General features: G+C 46.2%; 1 protein-coding gene across 1 annotated transcript in view; it reads left to right on the top strand.

Moving 5' to 3' along the window:
* B9D1 (B9 domain containing 1) overlaps positions 1 to 21247 on the top strand; it is a 37710-nt gene that overhangs the window by 9088 nt on the left and 7375 nt on the right. Inside the window, exon 5 of the mRNA XM_044304144.1 lies at positions 983 to 1045. Coding sequence (XP_044160079.1) covers positions 983 to 1045 — 63 coding nt within the window. The remainder of the gene's footprint in view (positions 1 to 982; positions 1046 to 21247) is intronic.

Raw genomic sequence — 21247 nt, forward strand, 5'->3', positions numbered from 1 at the left:
TCACTGTCATTCAGAATTCAGGAGCCGTCACACACTGAACTACAGGATAGTAGAAGTAATGTATGTACACAGTGACTGCACCAGCAGAATAGTGAGTGCAGCTCTGGAGTATAATGCAGGATGTAACTCAGGATCTGTACAGGATAAGTAATGTAATGTATGTACACAGTGACTCCACCAGCAGAATAGTGAGTGCAGCTCTGGAGTATAATGCAGGCTGTAACTCAGGATCAGTACAGGATCAGTAATGTAATGTATGTACACAGTGACTCCACCAGCAGAATAGTGAGTGCAGCTCTGGAGTATAATACAGGCTGTAACTCAGGATCAGTACAGGATAAGTAATGTATGTACACAGTGACTGCACCAGCAGAATAGTGAGTGCAGCTCTGGAGTAAAATACATGGTGTAACTCAGGATCAGTACAGGATAAGTAATGTAACGTATGTACACAGTGACTGCACCAGCAGAATAGTGAGTGCAGCTCTGGAGTATAATACAGGATGTAACTCAGGATCAGTACAGGATAAGTAATGTATGTACACAGTGACTCCACCAGCAGAATAGTGAGTGCAGCTCTGGAGTATAATACAGGATGTAATTCAGGATCAGTACAGGATAAGTAATGTAATGTATGTACACAGTGACTCCACCAGCAGAATAGTGAGTGCAGCTCTGGAGTATAATACAGGATGTAACTCAGGATCAGTACAGGATCAGTAATGTAATGTATGTACACAGTGACTGCACCAGCAGAATAGTGAGTGCAGCTCTGGAGTATAATACAGGATGTAACTGAGGATCAGTACAGGATAAGTAATGTATGTACACAGTGACTGCACCAGCAGAATAGTTTTATTTTTGCTGGTCGTTAGTGGAAGCAGTCAGCAGGTTTGTTGGCAGACATACCTCGTCTTAATATTTATTTGCTGTGCTTCTGTTATTTTTTTATTGCATTATTTCATTATTCTCTTTTTTCCAGGCATAAAAAGACGATTCCCATGTTTGTCCCAGAGTCTTCCTCCAGGCTTCAGAAGTTCACCAGGTAAAGTAGTGTCACATCTCTTACATATGACGACTGCCTGCTCCGGTCAGTATTTGTGATCTACCTAAGAAGGGACAAGGTTACCCCTCTGTGTACGCGGAACTGTCACCAGCAGGTATAGTCTGTGCCAGGGCTTTACCCTACAGGTGCTGAGAATATAAGATGCCAGTGTGCGATGCAGAACCCGTAGTCTGTGAGCTGCAGACACCTCAGTGATGTGGGGGGCCTCATTAAAATCTGAAAGAAAGGCGAGCATCATTCACCTCCCATTATTATATTTTTCTGCTTCCGGTAATATTTTTTATTTTATTTTAATGATTGATATATGAAACAAATGCATATCAGGCGTGGATCAGAGTGTGCCAGTCTGCACCCCCGCCGATCAGCTCTTTCCTGAAGCCTCCGTTGTTGAATGGAGTGTATTCGCCATGCTGGGGTTCTGCGCCTCAGGTCGCTTTGAAGTGAATGGTAGATGAGCTGCAGTAATCCGGCATGCCCATTACACTTTGAATGGAGCTATGCCTCCCTCTTCAATCACAGCGCAGTTCCAGAGCAGGAGTCTGAAGGGAAGAGCTGATCGGTGGGGTTGGGGGGTGTTGGACCCTCACCAATCGGATATTAATGACCTACCCTAAGGATAGATCATCAGTATCCAGAGCCTGGAAACCCTCTTTAATGATGGTTTCCAAAGGCTGTATAGTATGTTACTGGTTCCTGTTACTGGTACATTACTGGTTTCTTAATGATATCACTGGTTACCACAGGTCAGATAGTACCTTTGTGATGTCGCTTCTACCCAGAGGTTGGATATTACCTCTGTGATGTCACTGGTTCCCAAAGGTTGGATATTACTGCTGTGATGTCACTGGTTTCCAGAGGTTGGATATTACCGCTGTGATGTCACTGGTTCCCAGAGGTTGGATGTTACCTCTGTGATGTCACTGGTTCCCAGAGGTTGGCTGTTACCTCTGTGATGTCACTGGTTCCTAGAGGTTGGATGTTACCTCTGTGATGTCACTGGTTCCCAGAGGTTGGATGTTACCTCTGTGATGTCACTGGTTCCCAGAGGTTGGCTGTTACCTCTGTGATGTCACTGGTTCCTAGAGGTTGGATGTTACCTCTGTGATGTCACTGGTTCCCAGAGGTTGGATGTTACCTCTGTGATGTCACTGGTTCCCAGAGGTTGGATGTTACCTCTGTGATGTCACTGGTTCCCAGAGGTTGGATGTTACCTCTGTGATGTCACTGGTTCCCAGAGGTTGAATATTACCTCTGTGATGTCACTGGTTCCCAGAGGTTGGATGTTACCCCTGTGATGTCACTGGTTCCCAGAGGTTGGATGTTACCTCTGTGGTGTCACTGGTTCCTAGAGGTTGGATGTTACCTCTGTGATGTCACTGGTTCCTAGAGGTTGGATGTTACCTCTGTGATGTCACTGGTTCCCAGAGGTTGGATGTTACCTCTGCGATGTCACTGGTTCCCAGAGGTTGGATATTACCTCTGTGATGTCACTGGTTCCCAGAGGTTGGATATTACCTTTGTGATGTCACTGGTTCCCAGAGGTTGGATGTTACCTCTGCGATGTCACTGGTTCCCAGAGGTCAGATATTAGCACCAGTTTCCAGTTCTTTGGTGATGTCACTGGTTTCTAGTTATAATTTAGCGCCTTTGCGGTTCCTCATGTGTTACTTTGCTTAACACACAACCTGTCCCTGTTAATAATAAGCCATCACTCGGCAGATGTGAGACCTTCTTTGTATCCTGGAGAATGGACATAGACAACGATGAGCACCGGTCAGTCCACCCTCCGCAGACCAGTCTGCACCACTGAAGAATGACTCTGTATCTACGCTGTCTTGTGTCCTCTGAATCTGGGCAGACAGAACAGAGTACAGACACGCGCTTTATCTCATTATTATCAGCCCCAGGAGGGAGCAAGAAAGGACCTCGGCCGGATGAGTCAGTTTTAATTGCATGTTTAGAGAGGGCACAGGACGGGGCATTTCATCTTCACTGAGCTGAATACCTCTGAACAATACAGTACATGGAGTCCTCCGCATTTCACCGCCATGTCAAGTTATGTCTGAGGCCGAACCAATAAAGTTCTGATTTATTATAAGCGAGAGAGAATATAGCAATAGCTACAAAATGCTTGGCATTTTTCATGTTTTTTTCCTTTCATGCATTGAATATGCTGCACGCCGGCTGCCGATGAATAAAACATTGGTATTCTCAGTGCGAGGAGACGTTTTGTTCCAAACCGTTACAGTCTGCGACCCTGATCTATAATACCGCACCACAATGAACATGCCCGTGCACACTGACTGGTCCATCATTCATTTCTTAAAGGGCACCTGTCGTTTCTTCAAACTCTTGACATGTCAGAAGTTTCGATCCGGGTCCTGTGACCCCCACCGGTCGCTGAGATGAGCTCTGGGCCGCTACGGCCTTGATTTGGCTTTGCTCGGCTCTCCTAGGAGCATGTGATGTAAGGACCCATGTCTTCTATGGACCCCCGAGGAGATCTGAACAAAGCAGAAGGGGCACAGCCATCAGTTCAGCACTTCTGTCCCTTCGTTTGAGCAATCGGTGGGGTCTCGGCACCAGGACCCTCTCCAAACATTACCTCTGATGTATTACTATGACTATAGGTACCCTTTAAAGAGCTCCTACCAGCAAGATCTAAAACAGGCATATTGCCTGGTAGGGTTAATCCTGCTGAGCAAATAGAGGTCTGTCTTGTGAAAATCGGTTGTGTCGTTCCCAAGATAAAAATACTTGTATTCTTTATGCAGATAAGGGCTTTAGTGCCCCGAGGGACGGGGTCTAGTCCTTGGTGCTGACCACGCCGCTTCGGTCTTACAACGCAAACCAATTTTCAGGCATCATTTTAATCAGCAGGCTCAACTCTACCAGACAGCAGCCTGGTTTGCTGGGGTTGATCCTGCTGGTTTGCGTTCTTTACTATATTGTTATAAAATTCTGGCTGCCTGCAGTCACCACTAGGGGGAGCTTATGAGCTCCCTGCAGATTTATAGTTCAGTGCACAAACTGTATGCAGTGAGCTCCCCCTAGTGGCGGCTACAGGTAGGCAGTATTATGTCTGGGCAGGGGATCTGCAGCTCAGAAGAACAGATGTCTGACCGCTGCACATTAGTATTCAGAGGTGGACCTAAGTTTTTAGGCCGGGATCACACTTGGCAGTTTTTGGTGCAGTCCAGCTTTCCATTCAAAAGGAATAAGAGGTATAAAGCGAGGGTCTCTTCCTTTCGGATCCACTTCTTGCTCAAGAAACTTAGGCCCCTTGCAGACAAGCAGGGCAGCTCCCGGCCTGACCTCCCAGCACTTACGGGGGTCTCATAGCATTAAATTGATTTATGATGCTATGTAACCCTTACAGTTCTGGAAATATATTAGATGACACTGACATAATGCTGTTAGTGTCATCTAATACATTCCAGGACTGCAAGGGTTACATAGCATCATAAATCACTATAATGCTGTGACCCCCGTCAGTGCTGGGAGGTCAGGCCGGGAGCTGCGCTGCTCGCCTGCAAGGGGCCTTAAAGAGGTCCTCTGCAGAGAATCCATTTCCTTCAAATGCCATTGAAACGGCACAATGGCTGCAGCTGTATTCCTGCTCCTTCCCATAATTCCTTGGGGAAATGGCCACCCTTTTACATGGCGCTGCTGGAACATTTGCCAAGCTGCCATCTTGTGTAAAACCGTATTGAAAACCACGCAATGAATCTGTGGTAGCGCACCGGCGCTGGGACCGACACGTGGCTGTACACAGCGAGGCGCGAGCCTCGTGTGCCTCGGTGGTGTCGCCGTGGGGCTCATAATATGTGGTATGATGAATGGTATGATGATTAACCCTATGTGAGGGGTGCCGCCCGGCCGGCCCGCAGTGACATTGAGTCTGCACAGGGAACGCTGTAAGAACAGTGGCAGAATTTTCAGTGTTTTTGTTTTTTCATTTCCATACCATTTTTGAGCACATTCCATGTTCTCGGCCCCCTGCCCTGTTTCCGGCAGTGAGTGGCGGTGATTTTTTCTCCAGTAATAGCCCACTTCATCTCCATGGATTTCCTTTCACCAGATATAAGCCCCTGATGGACGCTGCAGGATGCCATTGCTGCTTTATTATTACTTGCTGAAGTCCCAGGGGGTCTTTTTGAAATATTGCAAATGAAGTGAAGATGGGAAGTGGTTGCGCAGATTCTCAGCAGTGGGGCGGTGGCGGAGCGGTGTCCGTGGTATCCGGGCTGTGTGGGAGGACTCGGTAAAGGGCAGGCGTGAAATCCCACAGAGAGGGACCGGGAGACGTCTGTGTACCGCACTGGACGTCCTCCTGTGGTATTTATAATGCTTGGTAGGTGGGGATTGTGATTTGTCACTTTGTCTGCAGCGTGTGACAACCTGTTATCTACTGACGAGGTAACGGCGCAGCAACAGAAACTCAGATAGTGCCCATTGTATATGGAAACCTCTATACTAGAAGCCGGATCCGTGGGTGTCTCTAACAGGGTAGTAGGTGTTATTCCCATACTGTGACATCACTGTGTGCATTATCCCTGTACTGTGACATCACTGTGTTTATTATCCCTGTACTGTGACATCACTGTGTTTATTATCCCTGTACTGTGACATCGCTGTGTTTATTATCTCTGTACTGTGACATCACTGTGTTTATTATCCTGTACTGTGACATCACGTGTTTATTATCCCTGTACTGTGACATTACTGTGTTTATTATCCCTGTACTGTGACATCACTGTGTTTATTATCCCTGTACTGTGACATCACCGTGTTTATTATCTCTGTACTGTGACATCACTGTGTTTATTATCCCTGTACTGTGACATCACGTGTTTATTATCCCTGTACTGTGACATTACTGTGTTTATTATCCCTGTACTGTGACATCACTGTGTTTATTATCCCTGTACTGTGACATCACTGTGTGTATTATCCCTGTACTGTGACATCACTGTGTGTATTATCCCTGTACAGTGACATCACTGTGTACATTATCTCTGTGCTGGCTGTGTGCTTTCCGCAAAATGCGGAATGCACATGGCCGTTACCCATGTTTTGCGGACTGTCATGTGAATGGACCCTAACACTGTCCAGTCAGTCTGGCAGAGGTGGGATACACCCAGGTGATAGGGAACATGGTAACACTAGTTGACAATGTAATGATTTCCAGGAGGAATAACAGAGGATCGGCACAATGCTGTTTTATAGACGCTTCAGACTTGTTAGTTCATGGGGGGGATAGAAGATTATAAGTCAGGGGAGCGGACAGGTCCTCTTTAAGGTGGACAGAGATTCCGTTGCTGTACGGAGCAGTCTCTTTTTAATCACCCGGGCTGTTCGCGCCGTCTTTCTAGCGCATTGTGTTTCTTGTGTCATTATCCCACGGCCGCCATAGATATGATCCCCGGCTGTGATTCTAAGGAGTCTGTTTTGCATTTGTTCCAGAAGACACAAAGAATGACGGACAGCGCCGCTGACTGAACAAAGCTGCCCGCCAATACACCGGGAGGTCACACTGTCCAGAAAGTGATAGGAACTGAAAATTGAGGCCAATTTATTTCTGTGATTGCAAACTCCACATGAAAATGGGGAAAATAACACGACCAACTGTGGGGGCGTTACTGCGAAGCGATGGCGGAGCTGTGCGAGCATTTCCATTGTCATCATTTAAAGGGGTTCTCCAGGAATGATTTCAAATGACGGCCAGCAGCCTCCCCTAGAATGTGAGCAGGACTGGTTGCCAACACTTGCAGAGCCGTCTAGCGGGTGAGGGGGCGTGGCCTTACCGCACTGCTCTACAACAGATGGTAGTGATGCGATCCTGCCTATGATATGCCGTCATGGCTGAGCAGCCTGACAGGAACATTCACCAATACGCAAGTGTCAGAGCGTCGTGTGCCATCTCACCCCCCCCTCTGCAAGTGGAGGAGACCTACATTAGCATTTTTTTTTATGGCATATCATGGTTTAAACCTGCAGAGCCTGATGATCTTCTCCATTCACAGGCAAAGCTACTTAAAGGGGAAATGACTTGATGTGTGGTGAAGTCTAATTTCAAGAGTGACAGATCAAGCCCCTTTGACCCTGCACGGTCACTATGCTTGGGGACTACCTGTGTATATAAGTCTAATTTAGACTCTGTTTTTAAAATGTTTCTGTGGGGATTTGAACTCCCAACCATCTACATTAAAGGCAAGAACCTAAACCACTGGGCTATAGAGCTCAATGCTAAGTCATTGCTTTTTTCAGCAATGACTTAGCATTGAGCTCTATAGCACAGAGGTTAAGGTTCTTGCCTTTAATGTAGATGGTTGGGAGTTTGAATCCGCACAGAAACATTTTAAAAATAGAGGCTAAATAAAACCTAAATACACAGAGTGTCCCCAACAATGAAAAGTTAGATTTTTATTGTGATTGAGAAAAAAAATTGGAGCAAAACGTAAAGTGTGATCAAATAACACCCGTATTAACCCACACCAACCTTTTTAACTTGTGTATCCAGTATTTTTTGTTGGGAAAGGTGGCAACCCTAACAGCCCCCCCGGCTCAGAGCGTCTATAGGCCCGCTCACTGCAGCAAGCTCCGCCTCATCAGGACTCACTTCGTAAAAAAAAATTTTTTTTTCTTTTCATCCCGGTATTCTGACCCTCATAACTTTTTTTCTAGTTATGTCTATGGAGATGTGTGGGGGCTCATTTTTTGACAATGCCATTTTGGGGTGTGTTACGCCATTCACCATATGAGCTAACTTTTTAAAATATTTTAATAGTATGGGCGTTTTCGCATGCGTCGATGCCCGTAATGCAAATTTTTTATTTTTTTTGTTTCTTTTTATTTTGGGGGATGGGGGTGATTTAAATTTTTTTTATATATATTTTCCAAACTTTTTTTTAACTTTTTGTTAAGTCCCCCAAGTGGACCACAATTGCTCCATTATTCTGTATGGAAATCACCATATCACAGTTCAGTGCTGCCATCTAGTGGCCTGAGCTGGGATATACTAACAATGAGCCTGGAAGCCTCATACAGGCAGCGGCTTATTTATAGAACAGGGTGCTTTCCCTGATCTCCGCTGGGGGAAAGCGCGCCTGAAGCGGAATCCCGCGCTTCCGGTTTTTAAAGGGATTCTGTCACCTCCCCTAAGGCAAAAAACGATTTAAAACCAGCCATGCAGCACAGCTTACCTGGATTAGGCTGTGCTGTTCAATCTTGAAATCCGTCCAGCAGTTAGTTCAAAAAACGAGTTTGATCAATGAGGAAATGCGTCCTGAAGGTGCCCAGAGGGGCGTTTTTTTCTTCTGAGAGAGCCCAGTCCCGCCCCTTTTTCAGTGCCCAGCCCGCCTTCCTTTTACTTCCTAACCGCCGCCCCCAGCCTGCCACAGCCTCCCCTTCCTCTCCTCCCCCTCCCTCTTGCCGAACGAAGTCTCGCACAGGCGCAGTACCCACTGAGGGCTGCGCCTGTGCGATCATCAGGAGACTGAGGGCGGCAGCTTCATCTTCGTCACTGGGCATGCGCCGAGCCCAGTGACGTCCGATGCTCGCTCTTCCCTCAAACACTTTCAGATGCCGTGAGTGAGGGGAACTAATTGCTGTGAGGGGAGGGGGCATGTGGCATATTCTGGGGCCATGAGGGTGAAGAACTGTTACACCCCATAAGCTTTATGGGGTGTAAATCTGTAAGGGAGGGCCGGAGAATGTAACTGTGTTGTTAATACATTATTACAAGATTTGGGGCCCCAATTTTGATTTTGCCCAGGGCCACATTTTGTCTAAAACCGGCCCTACTCCTCAGTCACCCAAAAATCCATTAAGTGTAAAATAGTAAATAGAAGAAGGGGAGGAGGGGAGATGCAGCTGCAGCAGCTTCCTACCCAGACCGGGTAAGACATCTGATTGGTTTAGCCTTCTGTCACAAGAGCAGCCCACTCATCCAGCATGGAGAGGTAAAACAACATACGCAGGGTCTACAGCTGTCTGCTGAGGCTTCCGATGGGCCCGCTTTAACATAGCTTGTGCTCTAGTTACAACCAAAGCTGTGTTCACAATTTTACTGGTTGTCACTTTGCCTCAGTCAGAAATGTATGCAGACACATGGCCGTCCATCAGTTAAGCCGAGATCCCATAATGCACTTTACTTTGCTTCATTGTATTTTGGGAGATGCGTTTTTTGTTTTTTTAATAATTTAAACTACGATGTAATTGCATATTATTTATCGATCATTTATAACTTCCCCGGTGCAGTCTTTAGGGGCCACATGTGGCTCTCGGCTCCCCTTTCATGTACCTTGCCAGCTATGATATTATGGGGCACTAGTGGCAGCGTATTATTTAGTTACCCTTTAAAGGGCTTCTGTCACCCCACTAAACAGTTTTTTTTTTTGTGTACTTATAATCCCTATCCTGCGATTTATCTATAAAAAATCTGGCGCCTGCGCCGCGGCCGTACCTGTCTTCAATCGGCGCAGGCGCACTGAGAGGCGGCCGCTCGCTCGGCCGCTCCATCCTCAATGCGCCTGCGCCGATGACGTCACATCTACACCCTGCGCAGGCACATTGAGGATGGAGCGGCCGAGCGAGCGTCCGCCTGCCTCTCAGTGCGCCTGCGCCGACTGAAGACAGGTACGGCCGCGGCGCAGGCGCCAGATTTTGAATGCAAACAGGCAGGGCCAGCAGAGAACGATCCCGTTCGCTGGCCCTGTCAATCAACATGCGGAGGGGGCGTCATTATGATAGGAGGATGCGGCTGCTACCAGCAAGTAGCCGCCCTACTTGCTGGTAGACAGGTAATTAACATATTATAAAAGTACGTTTTTAGCAAAATCTACTGAACCAAAATGATTAATCACATTATGTATGGGTAAATCGCAGGATAGGGATTATAAGTACACAAAAAAAAAAACTGTTTAGTGGGGTGACAGAAGCCCTTTAAAGGGTAACTAAATAATACGCTGCCACTAGTGCCCCATAATATCATAGCTGGCAAGGTACATGAGGTTTGGGTACCGATTAAAGATGGATCACAGCCTACAAAAACTCGGGGACCTCTGATCCAATGCATCTAAAAAATAAATTGTAAAGAGTTTAGGTTAATCTGTATCTACAGCTCTTATGCAGACCTGTATGTTTCCATGGTTACAGACTACAAACAAACCCTGTGTAGTCTGATCCAACCTTCATGTTACTCCACTTCTTTTTCTTGATAATACTGGAGGCAGTGTAGACTCCACGTTATGCATAGGAGCTGTATACCTAAAACAGTAAGAAATTGGAAATCAGCCGCTGCTCGGCTCCCACGCCATCCTGTGTGGTCTCATATGCCGCTTTGTTATAATGAACTTTATCACAGGGAAACGCTTGTGACAGTTCTTCATGCCAGCCTCTAAATTCTAGCAGATTTAAACCCAGCAGGGGAGGCTCCAAGCGCCTGCGACGTGTTCTTTAAGAACATTTTTCCATTTTAAATTTTTTATCTTCCGGCATTTAGAGCTGTTAAAGGAATCGTTAATATTTTACAACTGTGAGTGATAAACAGAATTCTTATTACACTCCTCTTACAGTAGAGTAGTTTATTAAGCTGCTGTTCCTAAAGGGGTATTCCATCACTCAGGCAGAAGAAGACCTGCACGTGTGCACTATGTGGGTATAGAATTGTTGTTTGATGCATGCTGGAACCGGTGGATGTCAGTCATCGGAGAGTGTCATCCAAAAACTAGCGCACGTGGGTCATCGAAAAGGAAACTAGTGCATGTGGGTCATCGGAGAGGAAACTAGCGCATGTGGGTCATCAGGGAGGAAACTAGCGCATGTGGGTCATCAGAGAGGAAACTAGCGCATGTGGGTCATCAGAGAGGAAACTAGATCATGTGGGTCATCAGAGAGGAAACTAAAGCACGTGGGTCATCAGAGAGGAAACTAAAGCACGTGGGTCATCGGAGAGGAAACTAGCGCACGTGGGTCATCGGAGAGGAAACTAGCGCACGTGGGTCATCGGAGAGGAAACTAGCGCACGTGGGTCATCGGAGAGGAAACTAGCGCACGTGGGTCATCGGAGAGGAAACTAGCGCACGTGGGTCATCGGAGAGGAAACTAGCACACGTGGGTCATCGGAGAGAAAACTAGCGCACGTGGGTCATCGGAGAGGAAACTAGTGTACGTGGGTCATCGGAGAGGAAACTAACGCACATGGATCATCGGAGAGGAAACTAGCGCACGTGGGTCATCGGAGAGGAAACTAGCGCACGTGGGTCATCGGAGAGGAAACTAGCGCACGTGGGTCATCGGAGAGAAAACTAGCGCACGTGGGTCATCGGAGAGGAAACTAGCGCACGTGGGTCATCGGAGAGGAAACTAGCGTACGTGGATCATCGGAGAGGAAACTAACGCACATGGATCATCGGAGAGGAAACTAGCGCACGTAGGGCATCAGAGAGGAAACTAGCGCACGTAGGGCATCAGAAAGGAAACTAGCGCACGTGGGTCATCGGAGAGGAAACGAGCGCAAGTGAGTCATCAGAGAGGAATCTAGCACACGTGGGTCTTCGAAGAGGAAACTAGCGCATGTGAGTCATCAGAGAGGAAATGTCACGGACATTTCCGTGGCAGGTACTAGGAGATCAGAGAGACTGGCAACACGTGGGTTAAATTGACAAGTTCCCTGTGGATCTTATTGTGTCTGTGTTTTGGTGAATGCCACACCCCATGCTTCGGGTGTTGCTTGTTGGTAATTTACCTTCCCCATAAGTAGCCGCTTTTCACTCATGGAGGTGCGGTTTATAGATTTTCTTCCCGATTGTACTCTGTGGTGCTTTTGGAGTTGCCAGTTTTCTACTTTCTGCTAAGTTTTGTCTTTTCCTATTGTATTGTGTTTGTTATTTTCCCTGTTGTTTGTATCTGGGCCTGAGACAGAGATTTCCATTTGTCCATCTGGGGAGGAATGGGTCGTCTCTGGTCCTAACCTTATTCCAGGACCTTATAGGGAAATAAGGGCCTAGGTATCCTGCCTATAAATATTCCTACCTTCAAGGTCTATTCATATTGATAGGTAGTCAGGGCCCGGATTAGGGTTGTTTAGGAGGTGACCTGTTTCTTCCCTAGTTTCCAGGCCCAGTCACTGTTCCCCTTCCCTCTTGTGTTCAGTGTGAAGTTTTCCCCCCACACTGATCGTGACATTATAAACCGCCAAATAACCGTCATTTTGTTGTCTGTATCAGTTCAGCCATGGATGTTATCGCTGCGCTGACCGGACAGCTACAGGGGCTGTCTCTGGAGGTGGATGACCTCCGCACGACCGTCTCACAGATGCAGAGACCACTGTTGGTTGATCCTAGTAGTGGTTACCTGACCTGTCCTGAACCTAAAGTTGCTCTCCCGGATAGATTCTCGGGGGGGAGTGATAATTTCATTTGGTTCAGGGAAGCGTGCAAATGGTACTTTAAGCTGCGTCCACACTTATCTGGGGACGAGAGCCAGAGTGGATTTGATTATTTCGTTGCTTAAAGGGGACTTCCAGTCTTGGGCTTTTTCTCTGCCTACCGGATCACAGTCTTTCCGTTCAGTAGATGCATTTTTCGGAGCTTTAGGTCTCGTCTATGATGACCTGGACCGAACCTCCCTGGCCGCAGCCTGATTCAGGGAGAGCGCTCTGCGGAGATCTATTGTTCCGAATTTAGGAGGTGGGCTACGGATACGTAGTGGAACAATCCGGTTCTCCGCAGCCAGGATTATCTGAGAGGCTGAAGGACGCTTTGGCCTTTCATGAGAATCCTGAGTCTTTGGAAGCCGCTATGTCTTTGGCTGTACGTATTGATAGACGCCTGAGTGAGAGATCTAAGGGCCCACTCTCTCAGGACGTTCTATTACATAACGTACCGTATTCCTTTGACTCTTTGGGTGAGGAGACTCCTGTGCTTATACCTGGGGATGAACCCATGCAATTAGGGGGAGAGACTCCGGGATCTGCTTGCAAAAGTAGGAGTCGCAAGCAGGGAGTATGTTTTTTTTTTCTGCGGTCAAAGGGGACATTTTATCAATATTTGTCCAGGCATTCAGCGGCAAAAAGGGACGTCTAAATCCCATCTGACTATCGGAGGTGTGAGTGCGGAGTCGGAGAATGTGCATTTTTCCTTTGCTGGTAGTACCTGATTTCTCCTGACTGCCGAGATGGCGCTAGAGTAAAAACTGTGGGAATGGAAGTATTTATCGACAGCGGGGCCGGGGTGAACCTGATTGATGCTCAGTTTGCCCGCATGCACGGGTTATCACCAAGTACATTAAAAAAAGACATTCCTGTATTTGCTATTGATTCTGCCCCTCTTACTCAGAGGTGCTTGTCGCAGGTTTTGCATGATATCAGATTAAGAGTGGGTGACTTTCATCAAGAAGTTACCTTGTGTTTTGTCTCGGAAGATCTCCCTGCACCTATGCTTCTGGGTTTACCGTGGCTTACCAAGCATAGTCCAACTATCGATTGGAAAGCTAGGCAGATTCTGGATTGGGGGGACTATTGCATTGATAATTGTCTCAATACATCCTTTTCTGTGGTTACTACTAAGGCTGTAGCCTCTTTCATATCCGAGTTTGCCGATGTGTTTTCTGAGAGTGGATGTCAGGATTTATCTCCGCATCGGCAATATGATTGCTCTGTCAATCTTATTCCCGTGGCTAAATTGCCTAAATCTAGGTTGTATAATCTTTCTGAACCTGAAAGGCAGGCCATGAGAGAATATATTGCCGAGAGTTTGAAGAAAGGGCACATAAGACCTTCCAAGTCTCCAGCGGCTGCAGGGTCCTTTTTTTGTTAATGGAGGTCTTCAGCCATGTCTGGGTTTTCGTAAACTCAATCAGATTACTGTCCGTGATCCTTATCCTCTTCCTTTTGATTCCCGATTTTGTTTAACCAGATTGTTGATGCCAAGGTGTTCTCCAAGTTGGACTTAAGAGGGGCATATAATCTGGTTAGGATCAAGGAAGGGGATGAATGGAAGACGGCTTTTAATACTCCTGAGGGGCACTTTGAGAACCTGGTCTTGCCTTTCGGGTTGACCAATGTCCCGGCGGTCTTCCAACATTTTGTGAATGACATCTTTCATCACCTGGTGTATTTGGATGACATACTAATTTATTCTTCTGATATGGAGACACATCAGAATCACGTCAGACAGGTGTTACAGATCCTAAGGGATAATACATTGTTAGCAAAATTAGAGAAGTGTGTTTTTCCTGTACACGAGGGGCAGTATTTACGATACCTGCTGTCATCTTCGGGTTTCTGAATGGATCCTGAGAAAGTCTTTTCTGTATTAAAGTGGAATCGACCCGAGAATCTGAATCCTCTTATGTGGTTTTTAGGGTTCACCAACTATTACCGAAAATTTATTAAGAATTATTCGATAATAGTAAAACCTTTAACGGACATGACTAAAAAAGGGACGGATGTCTCTGTATGTGTCACCACCAGACATCTGAGAAGCTCTGACAGACGTTCTTCAGAACCTCCTGCTTGAGGTTCTTTTGTTTTGCTTTCGTTTTGTCATCTCGTTAGCCTCTCTCAGCTGTCATGTAGTTGCACTGATTGCTTCCCTTTAAATCCCTTCCCATACTGCATCACTTTGCGGTTTATACAACTTCCTGGAGTGTGTACATGCTGGATGCTACTACTGATCCTTCTACAGATAAGTCTGTTCATTGATTTGTGTTTTCCTGTTTGCTTGATCCTAGGTGACCCTGACTCCCTCCGTATTAAGTGTAGGGAGCCGGTGGTCGTGTCCCCTCACTATTATAAGGTGTTCAGGTGTCATACAGTCGAGGCACGAGGGCATGCAATTTTCTATCATAGAGATCTTTGCATGGGCTGAGAAGACAGGGAGAGTTTCAGGGCTTAAATAGGGGTCACCCTTTTGTTCCTTAGTTTCGGATCAAGCCAGTCGGATCCTTATTTGTAACTTCTTGTTTTCTGTTACACCATCCGTGACAGTATGGTCTGATTCGGCGTTGCAAGCCTTTACTGCTATTGCTTCTCTTCTGCTCCAATACTGGTGCAGCCAGATGTGTCACAACCGTTTATTGTAGAAGTGGACGCATCCGAGGTGGGGGTAGGAGCAGTTTTGTCACAGGGCCCATCACCTGGAAAATGGTGACCATGTGTATTTAAAAAAAAAAAAACTATCCCCCGCTGAGAAAAATTATGATGTGAGTAACAGAGAGTTGCTGGCCATTAAATTGGCTTTTGAGGAATGGCGTCATTGGTTGGAAGGAGTGATTCATCCGATCACGGTATTCACTGATCACAAAAATCTGGCTTATCTGGAGTCGGCCAAGCGACTGAACCCAAGACAAGCCAGATGGGCCCTGTTTTTGTTTACCAGATTCAATTTCACTGTCACCTATCGTCCTGGGATTAAGAATGTCAAGGCGGACACCTTGTCACATAGTTTTCCTGGAGGTGGTGATTTTGAAAGTCCAAGTCCCATACTGTCTAAAGGGGTGGTGATATCCACCCTCTACCCTGACCTTGAGGGGAAGGTATTAGAGGTGCAGGGAGACATACCGGACTTGTGTCCCTCTGGGAAACTATTTGTGCCACCGGGATTTCTTCACAAGGTGTTGGAGGAACATCATTGTACGGTTCTTACAGGACATAATGGGAGTAGGTCCACTGCCAACCTCATATTTCGTAGTTCTGGTGGCCGGGGTGGCTTAAGTGTCTCAGCCTGTTCTACCTGTGCACGTGCCAAGGTGACACGTACTCGACCTTCTGGATCTTTTCTTCCATTACTCATTCCGTCCACACCATGGACTCGTGTATCCATGGACTTTATCACTGATCTACCTAATTCTTCAGGAAAGACAGTTATTCTGGTAGTAGTTGATCGCTTTAGTAAAATAGTACATTTTATTGCATTACCAGGTCTACCTAATGCTAAAACCCTTGCACAGGTATTTGTTGACAACATTGTGAAACTCCATGGCATTCCCTCTGACGTGGTCTCAGATCGCGGCACTGAGTTTGTTTCCAGGTTCTGGAAGGCGTTCTGTACTCGTCTGGGAATTCAACTGTCCTTTTCTTTGGCTTTTCATCCTCAGTCGAACGGACAGACGGAGCGCACTAATTAGAGTCTGGAGACTTACTTGAGATGTTTTGTATCTGAGAACCAGGAGGATTTGTCTTCCTTTTTGTCTTTGGCAGAGTTTGCCATAAACAATCGTAGTCAGGAGTCCACTGCTGAGTCGCCGTTTTTTGGGGCCTATGGGTTTTACCCGCAGTTTGGCACATTTTCTGGTTCTAATACTTCTGGTATCCCTGAGGAAGAACATTTTTCGTCATCATTGTCATCGATATGGCGAAAAATTTAAAATAGCTTGAAAATAATGGGCAACAAATATAAATGTCCGGACATAACGCTGGGTTCAGACCTGAGCGTACTGAACGTACGCTCTGTATGCGCGATTGTACGGGCGTTTGCAATCGCGCATACAGAGACAAGCGAATGCCCATTGTCGCGCGTTCCCGCTGAAGTCTGTGTACGGGAACGCGCGACAAGACGCCCCAAAGAAGCTCCTGTACTTCTTGGGGCGTCGGCCATGTTACAGCGCGATCGTACGCGCTGTAAAACGCTCAGGTGAGAACCATTCCCATAGGGAATCATTGGTTCTTGCCTGTTGAGCGTTTTACAGCGCGTAGGAATGCGCTGTAAAACGCTCAGGTCTGAACCCAGCCTAAGTGTGGGTGATTCTGTGTGGCTGTCCACAAGAAACATTAAGTTGAAGGTACCTTCCTGGAAGTTGGGTCCAACGTTTATCGGCCCATATAAGATCACGGCCATTATTAATCCTGTAGCTTTTCGTCTTGAGCTTCCTCAGGCCCTGAAAATTCATAATGTGTTCCATAGGTCTTTGTTGAAAAAATATGTGGAACCTTTACAGCCATCTCCCTTGCCACCTGCTCCGGTCATGGTGAACGGTAATTTGGAATTCGAAATCGCGAAAATTGTTGACTCTCGAGGTTCTCCATGGATACCTTTTAATATTTTGTCCACTGGAGAGGTTATGGACCGGAGGAGAGGATGTGGGTGCCAGCATCCGACATTAATGCCAATCGTTTAGTGAATGCCTTTCATAGATCTCACCCGGATAAGGTCGGTCCTGGGTGCCCGGAGGTCACCCGTAGAAGGGGGGGTACTGTTACGGACCTTCCCGTGGCAGGTACCAGGAGATCAGAGAGACTGGCAACACGTGGGTTAAATTAACAAGTTCCTTGTGGATCTTATTGTGTCTGTGTTTTGGTGAATGCCACACCCCTTGCTTCAGGTATTGCTTGTTGGTAATTTACCTTCCCCATAAGTAGCCGCTTCTCACTCATGGAGGTGCGGTTTATAGATTTTCCTCCTGTCTTCTAACTAGCTGGTCAGTTGTACTTTGTGGTGCTTTTGGAGTTACCAGTTTTCTACTTTAAGCTGTCTTGTCTTTTCTTATTGTATTGTGTTTGTTATTTTCCCTGTTGTTTGTATCTGGGCCTGAGACAGAGACTTCCATTTGTCCATCTGGGGAGGAATGGGTTGTCTCTGGTCCTAACCTTATTCCAGGACCTTATAGGGAAATAAGGGCCTAGGTATTCTGCATATGAATATTCCTACCTTCAAGGTATATTCATATTGATAGGTAGTTAGGGCCCGGATTAGGATTGTTTAGGAGGTGACCTGTTCCTTCCCTAGTTTCCAGGCCCGGTTACTGTTCCCCTTCCCTCCTGTGTTCAGTGTAGAGTTTTTCCCCGACACTGATCGTGACAGGAAACTAGCACACGTGAGTCATCGGAGAGTGAACTAGCACACGTGGGTCATCGGAGAGGGAACTAGCGCACGTGGGTCATCGGAGAGGAAACTAGCGCACGTGGGTCATCGGAGAGGAAACTAGTGCACGTGGGTCATCGGAGAGGAAGCTAGCGCACGTGTGTCATCGGAGAGGAAACTAGCGCACGTGGGTCATCGAAGAGGAAACTAGCGCACGTGGGTCATCGGAGAAAGAACTAGAACGTGTGTCATCGGAGGGGAAACTAGCGCACTCGGGTCATCGGAGAAAGAACTAGAACATGTGTGTCATCGGAGGGGAAACTCTTGGGTCTCTTGGGCAGCATCACGCCTCACATGTATCGCACTGTGAATGACATAGGAAGCATCATCCTCATCAATCAACCAAGGGTTGGCATTCTCTTCAGTGACAGGCGGATAAGGTTTCCTCATAGTAATGGAAACAGAAGTGACCGCTGCAGGCATAGGGACTTAGTATCGGAGATTTTACATTACTACTATGATTTTCAAGTTCCCAGTGGACGGTCGGCAGGATCAGTGAAAACGCTTTGGCTGAGCTGCGATTACCCCGTTTAGATCTGGAACGTTACTCCATCAGCAGTGACAAGTCTCGGATCCCCTTCAAACAAACCCGGCTGGGGCGCTGCTCGCATTAATAGGTGGATTAGCGGTTTGGCAGAAGTAGCTTTCAAAAACTGGCCAACAAATTGCTGCTGAGAACTTGCAGTAAGCAATAGATGATGAGGTGGCTATTAAAGCTAGAAGACCAAATGATGAGGGTCATGATTCCAGCGCGTGACTTTATCACAGACCACCATCACCCTGGGGAGATTGGACGTAGCCCCATCATCCTATACCTGCTTTTAAATGCTGAGCATACAGTGGTATATTGGACAATTGCATAAATATTAATTGCAGGATTCGGCATTTCAGGCTCTGTTGACAGGAAGGGGCAAATTAAAGTTACCTTTTGTGGACCTCCTGAGACTACCCTGAGGAGTAGTAGAGTTGTAGTTCCTCTGATAAGGATACTTAGTTAGGAGTAAGGTCCTGGCAAGGCAGTACTTAGATATTTCTTATTAAAATGCCTTCCAAAGTCAGTGGACTGGCCGATCGCTCTTACTGCTGATACAATGGATTGGATCCACAAGAGGGATCCCCATGACATTCATATGCCCCAATAGGGTGAAAGGAAAGGTTTTTTTTAAGTGAAACTTCCCCTTTAATTCCAGAAAGAGATCCAACCGCAGGAGACAAATTCATGTAATATATCCTCATCAAATCCAACATCATCCGCCATGTTTGGTCTTCTGGCTATTAAAGGCTATGGGCACCTTCGAGGCAATTTTTTATGTTTGCATTTCACTCATTTTGGGCTAAAAATCCCTTTTGCAATTGGCCTTTCTTAACAATTTTTGTGATACAGGGGTTAAATTTCAGTCCATTTGCAGACTCACATTCTGTTTACTTTGAGTCCTGTCAGCTGACAGCTCATGTGTAGCTTTTATCTCTGATCTCCTGACCTTATAAACAATCGTTACAACCAAATTGATAAGAATATTGCTTATATAAGTGTTTATGAGTTCAGGACATCAGACAGAAAAGCTACACGTGAGCTGTCAGCTGACGGGACTCACAGTAAACAAAGTGACAGTCTGCAGAATAGACTGCAATATAACCCCTGTATCACAAAAGCTGTTGACATTTTTTTAATAAAGACCAATTTCAAAAATAATTTTTAGCCCAAAATTAGTAGAATGCAATAAAATAAGGTGTTCAGGGCCTTTAATGCCAATGGATGGAGAAAAGGCAACTGCTTCCGGTGCCTTGGGCGCCTCTTCTCTCAGGTGGGAATTAGGTTATTCAACAAAAAGTGTCCAACATAACCGATTTCTTGAACCCCATGCAGACACCTTTAGGAAACAGGGTTGTTGCCGCCCCTTATACTTTGGTAGATTATCCACCATGGCCACCTAACTGTAACCTTCAGTGACCCCGTGGTCTTCAGACATCGGTACCGCGGTCCTGTCTAGTTATGGGCAGGAAAGTATTTTGTACGCAGTCGCCTGGAATAAATTCTACATGCAAAGTTTTCTCATCGATTGCCCTTCTGTTAACGAGCGCCAGCTCACAACGATCCTGCTGATTAATTAAATAGACGAACAATAGGTCCAATCTACTACAAAGGAACACAGCGCAGTAGCGGCGTAATCATCTGCCATTCTCATTCAGGAGGACCATTATCATCATTTGCAAAATAATCCACAGAGTTTGTTTTAACCTTTTTACTAGAAGGGGCAAGTGAATGGTATCGGGGTACACGGACTGTCCGCTATGGCTTTTTCACACCTTTGCCTTTTGAACCCCAAGCTGATTGTGGCTGCGGATCCACAGTGTTTCTGCTTCCTTTTCCTGCACTGCCCCCTCAGGTAGAAAAGCGCATTACAACATCAAAAAGTGAAGTTTAAAGTAGATATTTACAGACAGAATTTTATAAAATATAGGGACACAGTTCTGTCCAGCTCTGCGTCATGGTTTCCTTCATATGAATCGGTTGCATCGGCAATGGCTGACAGTCCCGTTGTTGGGGTTCCGACGTGGTGGCTGTCATTCGAAACAGTACAAGTGTCGCCACGTGCAGCTCTCTTCTTGAAATCGGCGAGCGAGGCACCCGACACAGATGTGAACGGAGCCTTAAGCTGGCCATATATTTTAGATTTGTGTCCTCTCCACCATACACATGCATGTGCTGAGTGGGGCAAATTCCGCTGCTAGACAGTACCGGCAGTGGCGTAAAGGCTATGTACACCTTTGGGGGCAATTTTTATTTATTTTTTATTATTGCATTGTACTCATTTAAAGCTAAAAATCTTTTTTTAAATTGGTCTTTATTAAAAATGTCAGCCTTTTTTCTGTACAGAGCTGAGATGCTCTAGTAGCAGCCTTTGGATTTTTTTGTCTTTTCCGTCAGACCAGGAGCTGACGGACTCCTTATCTCTGCTCTCTGACCTCCTAAACACTCATTATAGCTCAGTTTTTATCTTACTGATAAGAATGAGTATTCATGACCTTTCAGTAGTTTAGAGATAAGGGTCATTAGATGACCAGTAGGGATGAGCGAATCGACTTCGGATGAAACATCCGAAGTCGATTCGCATAAAACTTTGTTTGAATACTGTAAGGAGCGAGCGCTCCATACTGTATTAGAATGTATTGGCTCCTATGAGCCGAAGTTATTACTTTGTGAAGTCTCGCGAGACTTCGGGTAATAACTTCATAAATTGATTTCTACTGTACAAAAACACTTGAAACCGAACCTGAGTTCGGGAAATGTTTTTTTTTACAGTAGAAATCAATT

The sequence above is a fragment of the Bufo gargarizans genome, chromosome 8 (genome assembly GCF_014858855.1).
Source record: "Bufo gargarizans isolate SCDJY-AF-19 chromosome 8, ASM1485885v1, whole genome shotgun sequence".
NCBI lineage: Eukaryota > Metazoa > Chordata > Amphibia > Anura > Bufonidae > Bufo > Bufo gargarizans.